We start from the raw sequence: 16,393 nt of genomic DNA on the forward strand, positions 1-16,393 counted from the left end.
AAAATCCATGTTTTATATATATGTGTGTGTGTATATATATACATATATATATGTATTCCAAAAATCATTTCCATTCCTGATTTTGTTACTGGTATTATACCCTATCAACTGCATGAATGATGTTCGTCTTTTACCAGGAAGATTATGTATTGTAACTTTGCAATTTATATTTTCCTACCTTTTACTTCCCTATTTAATTCATTACTAAAATACCTTATATTGTGTCAGTGACAGGGTAGCAGTTAGGAGCTTGGACTTAGGAGCCAGATGAAGTAAGTTTAGTCTCCTACTTTATTGTTTATTTGTTAATTTAAAGTTTGTTTAAATTAAAAAATATATATAATTTTTTTAAAGTATCTCACTATGTTATTGAAAGGATTTTATGGTATAGTGTATACAAATTGCTTAGTGTGGGGCCTGCTCATGGTAAGCACTCAGTAAGTAATAACATTGGTAATTTATATAAATGGTAGCATTATTATTGTTGTTGTTTCTTAAAACATGAATAACCTTACAGGCAAATTTTATTATGAAACTCAGCTTGAACTACAGGTAGTTCTGTAGAATCTCCTAATATACATTAAACATCTTTTCTATCTCCTGATAAAGAGTCTTCCTAGTTAAGTTACCTTCAAGGTGGTAGACTCTATCCTAGATTGATGTCCAAGTCTGTCCTGAGGGTGGTCCTTCGGTTCATGGATTACTTGGTCCTCTCTGATTATTTGTGATGAGAGAAGTATGTTATGACTAATTAGTTATTACTTTTAATGTGTTTTGTTGTTGCTAATATAGATGAGTAGTTACTAATATTTTTCAGTTTACATTTTACAGGCATACCTCAGAAATATTGTGGGTTTGGTTCTAGACCACTGCGATAAGGCAAGATTATATGTATCAATTCTTATATACACATACACACGAATATAATTTATATATATACATATATATATAATTGATATACATTCTTGGTTGAAAGAGGTATGTTTCAGGTCTATGTGGGTCCTTTCAAAAAGTAAAGAGCTAATCCTTAAATAATTCTAAAATAGTGTTTATAGACATTTCATCAGTTAAGAGTTTTAGAGACATGTGATTGAGTTCATCCAGTTTCTGTAGCTAGGAAAGCAGCTCACTAGATAACTAACTTAGATAGATTATGTCTTTTCTTCACCTTTAGAAAGAGAGGGCATTTATAGACATACCTCAGAGATATTGCATGTTCAGTTACAGACCACCACAATAAAGCAAATAATGCAATAAAGTGACACACAAATTTTTGGTTTCCCAGTGCATATAACAGTTATGTTTACACTATACTGTAGTCTGTGAAGTGTGCGATAACATTATGTCTTAAAAAAAAATGTGCATACCTTAATTTAAAAATGCTTTATTGCTTAAAAATGCTAACATTCCTCTGAGCCTTCAGCGAGTTGTAATCTTTTTGCTGGTGGAGGGTCTTGCCTCGATGTTGATGACTGCCGACTGCTCAGGGTGGTGATTACTGAAGGCTGGGGTGGCTGTGGCAGTTTCTTAAAATAAGACAATTAAGTTTGCTGCATGGATTGACTCTTCCTTTCATAAACGATTTCTCTGTGGTATGCAGAGCTGTTTGATAGCATTTGACCTTCAGTAGAACTTCTTTCAGAATGGGAATCAATCCTGTCAAACCCTGTTGCTGCTTTATCAACTAAATTTATGTAATATTCTAAATCCTTTGTTGTCATTTCAACAGTCATCTTCACCAGGAGTAGATTCCATCTCAAGACACCACTTGTTTTTGCTCAGCCGTAAGAAGCAACTCCTTGTTCATTAAAGTTTTGTCCTGAGATTGTGGAAATTGAGTCACATCTTTCGGGCTTCACCTCTAATTCTTGTCCTCTTGCTATTTCCACCAATCTGCAGTTACTTTATTCACTGACGTCTTAAACCCCTCAAAGTCATCCATGATAGTTGGAGTCAACTTCTTCTAAACTCCTGTTAATGTAGATATTTTGACCTCTTCCCATGAATCACTTATGCTTTTAATGTCATCTAGAATGGTGAATCTTTTCCAGAAGGCTTTTAATTTACTTTGTCCAGCTCTATCAGAAGAATCACTATCTATGGCAGCAATAGCGTTACGAAATGTATTTCTTAAATAATAAGACTTGAAAGTCAAAATTACTCTTTGATCCATGGGCTGCAGAATGGATGATTTGTTAGCAGGTGTGAAAACAACATTAATATCATTGTACATCTCCATCAGAGCTCCTGGGTGACCAGATGCATTGTCAATGAGCAATAATATTTTGAAAGGAATCTTTTCTTCTGAGGAGTAGGTCTCAACAGTGGGCATAAAATATTCAGTAAACCGTGTCGTCAGCAGATGTGCTGTTATCTAGGCATTGTTTTTCCATTTATAGAACACAGGCAGAGTAGATTTAGCATAATTCTTAAGGGCCCTAGGATTTTTAGAATAATAAATGAGCATTGGCTTCAACTTAAAGTCACCAGGTGCAGTAGCCCCTAACAAGAGAGTTGGCCTGTCCTTGAAGCTTTGAAGCCAGGCATTGACTTCTCTCTAGCATGAAAGTCCTAGATGGAATCTTCTTCCAATGGAAGGCTATTTCATCTGCATTGAAAATCTGTTGTTTAATGTAGCCACCTTCATTAATTATCTTAGCTAGATCTTCTGAATAACTTGTAGCTTCCGCATCAGCACTTGCTGCTTCACATTGTACTTTGATGTTTTAGAGATGGCTTCTTTCCTTAAAACTCATGAACCAACCTCTGCCACCTTCAGACTTTTCTTCTGCAGCTTCCTCACCTGTCTCAGCCTTCATAGAATTAAAGAGAGGTAGGGCCTTGCTTTGAATTAGGCTTTGGCTTAAGGGAATATTGTGGCTGGTTTGATCTTCTGTCCAGACACTAAAACTTTATCCATATCAGCAGTAAGACTGTTTTGCTTTCTTATCATTTGTGTCTTCACTGGAGTAGCACTTTTAATTTCCTTCAAGAACTTCTCCTTTGCATTTACAACTTGGCTAACTGGCACAAGAGGCCTAGCCTTAGGCCTCTCTTAGCTTTCCACTTGCCTTCCTCACTAAGTTTAGTCATTTCTAGCTTTTGATTTGAAGTGAGAAACGTGTAACTGTTCCTTTCACTTGACTACCTAGAGACCATTGTAGGGTTATTAACTGGCCTAATTTCAATATTGTTGTGTCTCAGGGAATAGGGAGGCCTGAGAAGGGGGAGAGAGATGGGAAATAGCTGGTCAGTGGAGCAGTCAGAACACATACAACGTTTATCAATTTAGCTAGTCTTAAATGGGCATGGTTTATGGTGCCCCAAAATAGTTACAGTGGTAACATCAAAGATCACTGATTACAGATCACCATAAAATATACAATAATAATGAAAAATTTTGAAATATTGTGGGAATTACCAAAATGTGACGCAGTGAGCAAATGCTGTTGGAAAAATGGTGCTGATAGACACAGGGTTGCCACAGATCTTCAATTTGTAAAAAATGCAGTATCTGCAAAGCATAATAAAGTGAAGCACAATAAAATGAGGTATGCCTGTATTATTGTCTGAAAGAACTTATTTTTCCTACATCCCAACTTTTAGGAAAGTCTGTACTTAGTGTAGCTGCTATCATTGTCATGCTCAAATATTTTAGCCAAAGGCTTTGGTTGTAGGTAGCTTTTCTTTTCCTTTCCTTAAACCATGTATATATACGTGTGCTTGTACTAGGTATCTAAATCTTATTTTATTTTAATAGAATTCAGCCCAAACTCCTCCATATGCCTTGGGGAAATCATTGAGGCCCTCAGCTGAAATGATTGAGACTACGAACGACTCAGGAAAAACAGAGCTTTTCTGCTCTATTAATTGCTTATCTGCTTACAGAGTTAAGACAGTTATTTCTTCAGGTAATGTTTAAGTTTGATAAATTTATAGATTTTGTAACTAATAAAGAAGAATGTGACTGCTTTTCTTTCACTTCGTTACAAACTAAACTGATCTATGTAGTTAAATAAAGACCCAAGGTTATTTTAGTTTCAAAGAGCTGATTTTTATTTTTATTTTCTTTGAAGGATCCATGCAGTATTCTTTTTAAGTAATTAATTAATTTATTTTAGGCTGCGTCGGGTCTTAGTTGCGGCATGTGAGATATTTTGTGGTGGTGCGCAGGCTTCTCTCTAGTTGTGGCACACGGGCTGAATAGTTGTGGCGCGTGGGCTTAGTTGCCCCGTGGCATGTGGGATCTTAGTTCCCCCACCAGGGATCAAACCCATGTTCCCTACATTGGAAGGCGGATTCTTAATCACTGGACCACCAGGGAAGTCCCACAAAGAGCTGATTTTTTTTTTTTTTTTTGCGATACGCAGGCCTCTCACTGTTGTGGCCTCTCCCGTTGCGGAGCATAGGCTCCGGACACACAGGCTCAGCGGCCATGGCTCACGGGCCCAGCCGCTTTGCGGCATGTGGGATCTTCCCGGACCGGGGCACGAACCCGCGTTTCCTGCATCGGCAGGCGGACTCTCAACCACTGCGCCACCAGGGAAGCCCAAGAGCTGATTTTTAAGTGACAAAGTTTTTCAGTGATTCTCTTGACTGAAGTATTTATTTTGTAATTTCATATGTGAAAAGAGAGAAAAAACACGTATAAGTTCCAAGTTAATTTTTGCGTAAGTGGGACTTAATTGAGGTTAGCTTTACATATTATTGTAAAGTTCCTTCATTTTTGTTTTGCATATTACTGAATATTTGGTTTTTTTACTCTCCTAATACATTTTTGGATCATTTGTTCATCTGTGTAACTTACTCATTGGTTTTAATTTTTTGCTACCAAGGTGTCCAGGTTTTGTGTCATAGTTGCAAAACCTCAGCAGTCCCTCAGTATCACCTAGCCATGTCCAATGGAACTATATACAGCTTCTGCAGCTCCAGTTGTGTGGTGGCTTTCCAGGTATGACCTAAGGTAGTACTTTACCCTTGCAGTTCTCTTAGGCATTGGTCTATGGCAAATGTTAACTGCTGAAGGACCATGCTTATTAAGTTAGAAAGAAAAAAATTCTATTCAGCTGTGAGGTCATTTCTGCAAAATGTCTGAGCCCAAGATTTGACCCTCAGTCCTTCTTAATTCAGAGTGCTCACCTAAACTACCTTTCTCTCCCACTTTCTCCCTTGGCTCTCTCCCTTTCAAAAGAATGGAAGCTAGGCTATGGTTTGGATAGGTGGCATGGTGATGTGCTCATGTGTCCCTTCGTTTCATCCTGGGCCAGATACATAATGACTCCTGGTGTGGATATGGAAGCTTCCACTTACTTGTCCCATTCTCTTCTCTCTGATACACAGGGAAAGGGTAGAGTTTCCCATCCTCCTGGGTGGGAAGATGCCTGATGTAGTATCCCTGGCACCAGGGAGAAAGAGACTACTGGTGGCCACTGTGCTCTTAATAGCCATGAGAGGCTGGTTGGTAATGGGAGTGCAGGTGAAGGGGTATCTTGGGGGAAAGGAGAGGCCTGCTCTAATATATTAATTAGTCATGTACTAGAGATCTTTGTCTGGAAAGCCTGAATTTTAGTCCTCAATCTTTTAATGTTGCATTTCTCAGTCCTATTCTGGAAGTATGCCATTTCAACTCTTTCTGTGAACTACTCAATAAAATTTTCAAGAAACGTTTGGGGGGAATTAATTTATTAAAATGAGAAAATGAAATTGATCAAGTTACCTTATTTTTCAGTTGATAAAATCTTTGCCTTATTTGTATTCATTCAGAATGTATTTAACAAGCCAAAAGGAACAAACTCTTCAGCAGTGCCCTTGTCTCAGGGCCACGTGGTTGTAAGTCCACCCTCTGGGTCAGCAGTGTCAGCAGGAGGAGGTAACACCTCTGCCGTTTCCCCCAGCTCCGTCAGTGGCTCTGCCGCAGCCAATCTCCAGCCTCCTTCTGCTCAGTCCCAGCAAGTTGCTTTAACCCATACAGTTGTTAAACTCAAGTGTCAGCACTGTAACCATCTGTTTGCCACAAAACCAGAACTTCTTTTCTACAAGGTAAAGAGAGATCGTGGAAGGGATTGAATATGAGTTTATCTAAAGAAGTATTTTTGTCTTTTCATCTTTGACAGTCCCTTGGTTTGCTTTGAAATGAGAAAGAAAAGGATTTCTTAACAATAAAGCAACTGTTTAATTTAATTAGATATTAATGACTGTTCTTCCTCTGCAGGGTAAAATGTTTCTGTTTTGTGGCAAGATTTGCTCTGATGAATACAAAAAGAGAAATAAAGTTATGGCAATGTGTGACTACTGTAAACTGCAGAAAATTATAAAGGAGACTGTACGATTCTCAGGGGTTGATAAGCCATTCTGTAGTGAAGGTAAAGAAAAAAGCTCAGTTTTGGCCACAGAGCATATGGTTGTTATGAAGTAATTCATGATGAGTTGAGCTGTTAATCCACAATTAATTTTCAAGTAATTTCTTTTATGAAGTATAATTTGAAGCTTTTTTATTGAGTTTATACTTAATTCACGTTAAAGTCTATCCTTTTAAATGTTATAATAATCTCAATAAAGAAAAACTTTCAAAATATAATTAGGTCAATGGTATTCGTATATAGAAAATCTCTTTGTAAGTTTAGCTGTGACTTCAGAGATCTTTCTGTTTTTGCACCCATTCATAAAGAGGGTACTTAGGCAATTACTGCTTCTTGGCTTAAGAAACTTTTATATTGGGTTGGCCAAAAGGTTGCTTCGTTTTTTTCTGTATGATGGCTCTAGTAGCACTTAGTTTTCTTTAACTTCATTCGAAACAATTTTGTTAGATTGTATGTGACAGCTGTCATATCAGCGTGCATTTAAAAAAAGACTTATCAAAATTGGTGAATTTTGGGGGACTTCCCTGGTAGTCTAGTAGTAAAGAATCCACCTTTCAACGTAGGGGGCACGGGTTTGATTCCTGATCAGGGAACTAAGGTTCCACGTGCCTCAGGGCAACTAAGCCCATGCGCCACAACTACTGAGCTTGCGCACCTCAACTAGAGAGGCTGTGTGCTGCAAACTACAGAGCCCACGTGCCCTGGAGCCTGCGTGCCACAACTAGAGAAGAGAAAACCCGCATGCCACAACTGGAGAGAAGCCTGCGTGCTGCAACGAGAAGATCTCGCATGCCTCAACGAAGATTCTGTGTGCCACAACTAAGATCCGACGTGGGCAAAAATTAAAAAAATTTAAAAATTGGTGAATTTTTATGTAACCATTTTAATATTGAAGATGGAAGAAAAAAGCATTTTTGGCATATTATGCTTTATTATTTCAAGGAAGGTAAAAATGCAACTGAAACACAAAAAGAAGATTTGCGCAGTGTATGGAGAAGGTGCTGTGACTGATCGAATGTGTCAAAGTGGTTTGCGAAGTTTCGTGCTGGAGATTTCTCTCTGGACGATGCTCCACGGTTGGGTAGACCAGTTGAAGTTGATAGTGATCAAATTGAGACATTGAGAACAATCAATGTTATACCACGCGGGAGACAGCTGACATACTCAAAATATCCAAATCAAGCATTGAAAATCATTTGCACCACGTTGCTTACGTTAATCGCTTTGATGTTTGGGTTCCACATAAGTTAAGCGAAAACAACCTTGACTGTATTTCTGCATGCAATTCTCTACTTAAACGTAAGGAAGACGTTCTTTTTTTTGTTTGTTTGTTTGTTTGTGTTTTGCGGTACGTGGGCCTCTCACTGTTGTGGCCTCTCCTGTTGCGGAGCACAGGCTCCGGACACACAGGCTCAGCAGCCGTGGCTCACGGGCCCAGCCGCTCCGCGGCATGGGGGATCTTCCCGGACCGGGACACGAATCTGTGTCCCCTGCATCGGCAGGCGGACTCTCAACCACTGTGCCACCAGGGAAGCCCTTGTTTTGTTTTGTTTTGTTTTGTTTTGTTTTGTTTTCAGTACTTGGGCCTCGCACTGTTGTGGCCTCTTCCGTCGCGGAGCACAGGCTCCGGACGCGCAGGCTCAGCGGCCATGGCTCACGGGCCCAGCCGCTCCGAGGCATGTGGGATCCTCCCAGACCGGGGCACGAACCAGTGTCCCCTGCATCGGCAGGCGGACTCTCAACCACTGCGCCACCAGGGAAGCCCCTGTTTTGTTTTTTTGAACTTGGTTTTTTTCTCTTTTTTTTTAAATAAATTTATTTATTTACTTATTTTTGTCTGCGTTGGGTCTTTGTTGCTGTGCGCGGGCTTTCTCTAGTTGCGGTGAGCAGGGGCAACTCTTCGTTGTGGTACGTAGGCTTCTCATTGCACTGGCTTGTCTTTGCTGTGGAGCATGGGCTCTAGGCACGTGGGCTTCAGTAGTTGTGGCTCATGGGCTCTAGAGAGCAGGTTCAGTAGTTGTGACGCATAGGCTTAGTTGCTCCGTGATATGTGGGATCTTCCCGGACCAGGGCTCGAACCTGTGTCCCCTGCATTGGCAGGCAGATTCTTAACCACTGCACCACTAGGGAAGTCCCAGTGTTCCATTTTTAAAACAAATTGTGACGGGTGATGAAAAGTGGATACTGTACAGTAATGTGGAATGGAAGAGACCGTGGGACAAGCAAAACGAACCACCACCAACCACACCAAAGACCAGTCTTCATCCAAAGAAGGTGATGTTGTGTATATGGTGACATTGGAAGGGAGCCCTCTATTATGAGCTCCTTCTGGAAAACTAAACGATTAATTCCAACAAGTACTGCTTCCAGTTAGACCAACTGAAAGCAGCACTTGATGAAAAGTGTCTAGAATTAGTCAACAGAAAACGCATAACCTTCCATCAGGATAACGCAAGACCGCATGTTTCTTTGATGACCCGGCAAAAACTGTTACAACTTGGCTGGGAAGTTTTGATTCATCCACTGTATTCACCAGACATTGCACCTTCGGATTTCCTTTTATTTTGGTCTTTACAAAATTCTTTTAATGGGAAAAATTTCAATTCCCTGGAAGACAGTAAAAGGCACCTGAACAGTTCTTTGCTCAAAAAGATAAAAAAGTTTTGTGAAGATGGAATTGTGAAGTTGCCTGAAAAATGGCAGAAGGTAGTGGAACAAAAGGGTGAATACGTTGTTCAATGAAGTTCTTGGTGAAAATGAAAAATGTGTCTTTTATTTTTACTTAAAAACTGAAGACACTTTTTGGCCAACCCAATACCTCTGATGTTTCTGAATATAGACGACCTAATATTTAGAGTATATGTTTCAAAAGTGATATATTTGTTTTGTGAATATAGATAAGACTGTCTTTTAACCTAGAGGCAAATAATTGTGTCAAGTGTTTAGAAATTAGCTTAAAGTTGCTATCTAAGACTGTAGAAACTCACTTTACTGCCTTCAAGTTTATATAAACTTGATGTTTCTTGCTTTTATCCCTCTGGTTCTCAGTTTGCAAATTCCTCTCTGCCCGTGACTTTGGAGAACGATGGGGAAACTACTGTAAGATGTGCAGTTATTGTTCACAGACATCCCCTAATTTGGTAGAAAATCGATTGGAGGGCAAGTTAGAAGAGTTTTGTTGTGAAGACTGCATGACCAAATTTACTGTTCTGTTTTATCAGGTAAATGTAATATATCTCTTTGGCTTTCTGAAGTTCATACAAATTATTTTCTATTTGAAATATATTCAGATTATGTGAAGAAAAATTGGGTGTTTAGAATTGGGTAAATAAATTATGGGCTCCTAAAGCAAAATTCAATTGAATATAAACATGAAATCTTTGGGGTAAAGAGTATAGAATTAAAATAAATAAATAAAAGAATTAAAAAAAAGAGTATAGAATTTCGGGAGACTTTGTTGTTGTTTGAAGATATGTTCCTTTAATTTTTGCTTTCTTATAAGGTACACGGACCTTATTTATAACTTTGGGTTTTTTTTAGTTAGAACTTTACATAGTTATGTTGCCTTAAGTTGCTCTCTCATTCAGAAAGTTACTCTGAGAAATTTGAAGTCAGACCTTGTTCTCACTTCATAGGTCAAATGACTCTGACCTCCTTACCCCTCACCTGCCTTCTTAAAAAAATTTTTTTTTTGAAAGGCTAACAACGAAAGCTATAATTAATTGAACCACTAATACATGTCCAGTGCTTCATAAGTGTTATTTCATTTACTCCTCACCACAATCCTAAGAGGTAGGTATAGTATTACCTGTTTATAAATAAGGAAAAAAAGTAAGGTCCAGGGAGGTTAAGTAATGTGCCCCTGAAGAAGCTGGTAGGTGATGGACAGCACCTGTAACATTCCAGTGAAATCACCTGTTTACTTGTCTACCTTCCTAACATATAACTTTCTTTGGGGGTCTTTTTCATAATTATATGACCAAGACCTATCTCAATGCTCAAGACGAAGGATATCTAGTTAGATATTTGTTGAATGAGTCAAAATCTTTATGACTCCAAAGCCCATATTCTTTATACTGCAGTAGGCTACCTCTTAACGTTAAAAAAAAAAGCGCCTATCTTTAGATTCCTTCATCAGTAATTTTGAAAACAGGAGATAACTTTTATATCCTCTCAATTGAGGGCATCTATACGAAACAAATAGTGTATATATTTTTAAGTACAGTGTCTTAAGGTAGGAACCTTACATTTTGTGATCTCAACTGACTCATGTATCCTGTTTTCATAGTTCCTCCGATTTTATGATTATTGTTATATTTTCATTATTTTACAGTTTTAAGCCTATCCTGTTTTACATTTCTTTCTCAGATGGCCAAGTGTGATGGTTGTAAACGACAGGGTAAGCTAAGTGAGTCCATAAAATGGCGAGGAAACATCAAACATTTCTGTAACCTATTTTGTGTCATGGAGTTTTGTCATCGTCAGCAAATTATGAATGACCCTCTGTCACAAAATAAAGGTAAAGTTAAACTTGGCTAAGGGGGTCTTTATGTCAGTCCTAAGTTACTATCAGCACACACAGTTGTAAATAATATAATAAAACAAATTTCACTGGAGTCAAATAGCCTGAATTTCCTTAAATTTTCCTGTAAGAATTCTTAAAGATTGCTCTTGAGGGAAAATTAATCCTGATGCCTTTTGCTATCAAAATCAAACACACCAAGGAATCAATAAACATATAAGCACTGATTTTATAGGAAAATTAGATTTGATTGCTTTTGATTGAATTATCTGTACATAAATAACTTACACTAAGGGATATATGCTATTCAGTTAATAAACCAGAAATAAAAACAGAACATCAGGGCAAACAAAGGAAGAGGATATAAGTATGTTAATATGGTTGTGACTGGTGTCAGATTTGATCCAGAGCTTGCTTGTAGCCAAGGAAAAAAGAACAACACATTAATTATATCAGAAAAAATAAAGTAGACCAGTTCTTCACAGGTAGCGAAGTTATTCCTGGCTAAGAATAAAATAATTTTGCAAGTAGGACAGCTAATGTGGTCAGAATATCTAGATGAATAGATATGTGGCATGTTCTGAAAGTAGCTCTCTGAAGTAGCACTTCTCTGAGTTAGACTAAAAACATCTGATGTTATGTTCTCTCCTCAAAGCCTGGCATGCTGCTGAATTGACAGAATTCATGTGCTTTGACATTAAAGTCTGGCCTTTGTCTGCCTTTGCAATCTTATTAATCATCACCTTAATCACATATGCCTTGCACTAATCTTTTGTGTTATCATTCATTCCTTAAGACCAGTCAGGGTGGTGGTAGAATTTTCATTGTATAATGTGGGTTAACAAAGTCACTGTTTTTATGTGGATGGACAGTTACATCACCAACTTACTTATAAAAATTAGCATGTTAAATTTTTATTTGAATCAAGCTTAGGTGTAGGAATTTTAGTATTCACTAATGGAAAAGTCCGGTTAATCCTGAAGCTGATACCTGTATTTTCACCTATTAAGTATCAGTTGAAGTTTATAATTTTAGAGAATCAGGTACCCTTTAAGTCCTAATGAACACTAATCTGAACAGAATCACCCAACCCAACATTATACAGAGTTAGATATTTGCATTGTACCTTGAAACTTAGCTGTTAAACAGGGTTTTTTTAATGTGTGTGTGTGATCCTTTTGTTTATACTAGGTCTTACCTTTTTGTCTATTTTAATCAGTAAATATTTCTAAGGCACAAACTGCTTCAGTGGAGCTCCCTTCTGCAAGGACAAATACAATACCAGTTATAACCAATGTGGTGTCATTGGCAAAAATATCTCCTGCCCAGCTCACAGAGAATGTTGTTTTAAAAGGTATGACTTGATGTAAAGGCATTTGGGTAGACTGTAGAGGTGAGTGTTGTCTAGGGTAAATAGCTCTTATTGGTAATGTTTACATATATGTTTATATGAGGAAACATGCCCCTCTGTCTCTGAGGGAAGTGGGTAGCAAGCAGGGTGGCATGTATAGGGAAGGAAGTGGCATGTATAGTTTATTTTTTTAAGAACCCAATTGATTTTATTTATTTATCTCTTTTTATTTATTTATTTATTTATTTATTTTTATTATTTGTGTGGTATACGGGCCTCTCACTGTTGTGGCCTCTCCCGTTGCAGAGCACAGGCTCCGGACGTGCAGGCTCAGCGGCCATGGCTCACGGGCTCAGCCGCTCTGCGGCATGTGGGATCTTCCCAGACCGGGGCACAAACCCACGTCCCCTGCATTGGCAGGCGGACTCTCAACCACTGTGCCACCAGGGAAGCCCTTTTTTTGAATTTTATTTTATTTATTTTTTTATACAGCAGGTTCTTAATAGTTATCCTTTTTTTTTTTTTTTTTGTGGTACACGGGCCTCTCACTGCTGTGGCCTCTTCCGTTAAGGAGCACAGGCTCCGGACGCTCAGGCCCAGCGGGCATGGCTCACGGGCCCACCTGCTCCGCGGCACGTGGGATCTTCCTGGTCCAGAGCACGAACCCGTGTCCCCTGCATCGGCAGGCGGATTCTCAACCACTGCGCCACCAGGGAAGCCCCTTAGTTATCCATTTTATACATATTAGTGTATATATGTCAGTCCCAATCTCCCAATTGATTTTAATATCACTGCCTTTACCTTCGGAGATTCTAATACAGTAGGATGGGATTAGGCCCAGGAATCCCTACCTTTACCAAGCACCCCAGGTAGTATTGATGCCAAGTTTCCTTGTACCATTTTTTGAGAAATTCTGGACTAGGCTGTAGACCACCTTAGCAAGAGGAAAGTAACCTCTTGGTTTTAGTGTTTACTTCTGTATATTCTAGGGATAATGTATGTTTTAATTTATAACAGGTGCAGTTAATACTAAAGAGGCAGCAAAGATCATTGAAGATGTAAGTTTTATTAAATATTTTCCTGATTAATGCCCCTTGGGTTTAGTTTCATTTTGGATATAGCCTTCTAATATATGTCTGAGTTCATGTCTATTTGCTGCTTAGTCTTTTTAAAAAGTAGAGTAATATATTATACACTGATTTTTGTTTTTGAATCTTAAAGTTAGATCATTAATAAGAATGCATTCCTGATTTTATTGTTTGTGTTCTGGTTCCTTAGTTTCTTTAAATACTTGTTAATTCCGTCTGGTTGCTTATTTTTCTCTTTTACTACATTCAAGTATTTTTCTTTTAGACTAGAAGGTCTCTTGAAAAAGTTCAGTATATTGCTGTTTTATGCATCTTTGAATTATGTGAGGCTGAAAATAGTGCAAAATAAAAATATATTTAAATTCCCACTTTATTGTGAAACTTCCCAAGATTTAAAAAAAATTTAAAGAAATATATAATTTCAAATCTGGCAGGCTGAAAGAATTGCAGACTGTCTCATTGTTGTCCTATGTCAGCATCACTTCAGCAGGAAAACAAAATTCCTATCATCCTTTATCAATATCACACGAACCTAATGTGTCAGATCTTGAGTTAATGTTTTCAGTGACTGTTGTGTTGCTCTCTTAACATTTGCTCTTGATACAATTCAAATCTTTTTAAAAATATTGATATCATATAACAGTGTCATTCAGGTTCATTAAGTGGTGTTGCTATACTAAAAAATGTGCCCCAAATTCTAAATTTGGAGCAGAAGTTAGATGTGATAAAACTTTGTGAAGAAGGCCAGACCATTGCTATGATATCTCATGCTGTTAATTTAGGAGAGTGCACCCTGCAGAGTATTAGAGATAATGCTCAAAAAACCCCAAAGCAGTATTAAAGCAGGTACATTCTTTAGTTCACAAAATTATCTTGTAACCAGGCAAGGATAATGGAATAAATGGAAGAAATCCTGGCAACACAGCTGCAAAATCAGTGCTGCCATAATGCGTCCCTAAGGCCAAGCTATCATCTGTGCTACGGCATGAAGTATTTTTGATGATTTGAAAGGAGGCGACAATGAGACAAAAAGGTTTACTGCAAGTCATGGCTGGCTTTCCAATTTTAAAGCCCACCAAGGTTTTAAGAATATAAAAATGAGCAGGCCAGCTATATCTGCTAACACTGAAGCTATCAAAACATTTCAGCTTTACCAGAATTTAAAGAGGCTTTAACTTGGAAGACACCATAACATCTGCTAATAAAGAAGCTATAAGGGACTTCCCTGGTGGTGCAGTGGTTAGGAATCCGCCTGCCTGTGCGGGGGACATTTGTTCAATCCCTGGTCTGGGAAGATCCCACATGCCGTGGAGCAACTAAGCCCGTGAGCCACAACTGCTGAGCCTGCACTCTAGAGCCCATGAGCCACAACTACTGAAGCCCTCTCGCCTATAGCCGGTGCTCCGCAACAAGAGTAGCCACTGCAATGAGAAGCCTGCGCACCGCAACAAAGTAGCCCCTGCTCGCCACAAGTAGAGAAAGCCCGCGTGCAGCAACGAGGACCCAACACGGCCAAAACTAAATGAATTAATAAAAAAAAAAAAGCTATGAAAATGGTAAAGAAGGTAAATTTGTGCAAGGTTGTTGAAAGGAATGTTGAAATTTTGCTTGGGTTGTTGCCCAGGGATTAATAAAGAAAGACTTGCTAGAATTAGAAAAACAAAGGAAGAGGGCCCCAGCTATTAGCCTGGGCCTTTAACACATCAACTAGCAGTGAAGTGACTTGGCATAGACTTTTGACCATATTTCAGCAACCAGTTGCTATATTTGAAGATGATCCAAATGTGGATTGCGGTTCCATAGTGGCAAGGCGAAAGACGGACAGTGTGTCTGCATATCAAGAAATCCTCAGTGAAAAAAGAAAAAATGAGAAAAAAAAAAAACAAACCACGTTAGATTCATTAGATTCATTCTTTAGCAGAAGTCTTCCAGGGAATCAGACCAGCTTTCACCATAATGTGGAGAGATAGTTTATCCTACTTAGTTCGATATCTCTTAATTCTCCCATTATTAGTGTTGTTGGAAGATGGTGATAACTCTACTTAATTATTTTCAGGCAGTATACTACATTAGTTAATGAACTATCAGTGAGTTAATTTTGTGTCTATATGTATGCTATGTATTGTACATTAAATTATATCTTAAAATTACATTATTAATAGATCACCATGTTGTAGAATTAATAATTTTGTTATTAACTGCCTAACTGTATAATGAATCGTTGTTACTGTACCTTATATTAATAAGTATTATTAATATGTATTATAAAAATATTCTATATTGGTTATAGGCTTATGACTCTGATAATGCATCCCTTCTCTACTTTATATGTATGGGACAATTAGTCTTGAATTATGTTGATTTTGAATTGTTCAGGATTTTCAGGAACACATCCCTCATATTAAATGTGACTGCCCTATATATGTTTTCCCTATATGGAGTATTTCTGTAATTCACCAGTCATTTAAACTATGTTACACAATAGTTCTGATTAATATTTTCAGTTTAGTCTATAAAAAGTATAATAATAAATAATGTAGTATTTTTATGATTAAAAAAACCTGACAGTTTTAGAATTTTTTCTTTGTTTCTCTGGGACTTTGGTCTGAATCTCTTCAGGTTATTTAAGTGGTCTTAAATTTGGGGGAAAGGTGAGATACAGGGAAGTGCAAAGAAGAGAATATACTGCAAATGTCAGCAAACTTTTTCTATAAAGGTCTAGAGAGTAAATATTTAGACTTTGCAGGGCATACAGTCTCTGTTACAACTCCTCACCTCTGCCATTGTAGTGCAGAAGTAGCCATAGCAATACATGAGTGAGTAAAACACTGGAACAGTAAAACTTTATTTACAAACACAGGTGGTGGGCCCATGAACCATATTTTGCCAACTCCCTGTTCTACTGTATTCCCTCCATCCAGAATTAACCATTGATAGATTTGGCTTATTAGCTCACAGTTTTTTTGTTTTTTCTTCTACCCTCCCTTTTTTCTCCTTTTTAAAAAATGAATCACTACCTTCAGTCCTTTTTCACAACCCTAGATGCAACTACTGTTCTGAGTTTGGTGTGTGT

General features: G+C 38.1%; 1 protein-coding gene across 13 annotated transcripts in view; it reads left to right on the forward strand.

The window, feature by feature from the left end:
* The window catches only part of ZMYM6 (zinc finger MYM-type containing 6), a 44,043-nt gene that overhangs the window by 17,459 nt on the left and 10,191 nt on the right, over positions 1 to 16,393 (forward strand). For 12 of the 13 annotated variants that reach the window (XM_082833580.1, XM_082833575.1, XM_082833583.1 and 9 more), the window contains 8 exons: positions 3,761 to 3,911; positions 4,836 to 4,951; positions 5,764 to 6,039; positions 6,212 to 6,362; positions 9,408 to 9,580; positions 10,728 to 10,878; positions 12,101 to 12,235; positions 13,250 to 13,290. In XM_082833580.1, coding sequence (XP_082689706.1) covers positions 3,761 to 3,911; positions 4,836 to 4,951; positions 5,764 to 6,039; positions 6,212 to 6,362; positions 9,408 to 9,580; positions 10,728 to 10,878; positions 12,101 to 12,235; positions 13,250 to 13,290 — 1,194 coding nt within the window. Of the gene's footprint in view, positions 1 to 3,760; positions 3,912 to 4,835; positions 4,952 to 5,763; positions 6,040 to 6,211; positions 6,363 to 9,407; positions 9,581 to 10,727; positions 10,879 to 12,100; positions 12,236 to 13,249; positions 13,291 to 14,203; positions 15,383 to 16,393 lie in introns of those variants that run through there. The other variant, XM_082833579.1, reaches the window with a different exon arrangement.

The sequence above is a fragment of the Leucopleurus acutus genome, assembly GCF_964270905.1.
Source record: "Leucopleurus acutus genome assembly, chromosome: 2".
NCBI classification, from domain to species: domain Eukaryota; kingdom Metazoa; phylum Chordata; class Mammalia; order Artiodactyla; family Delphinidae; genus Leucopleurus; species Leucopleurus acutus.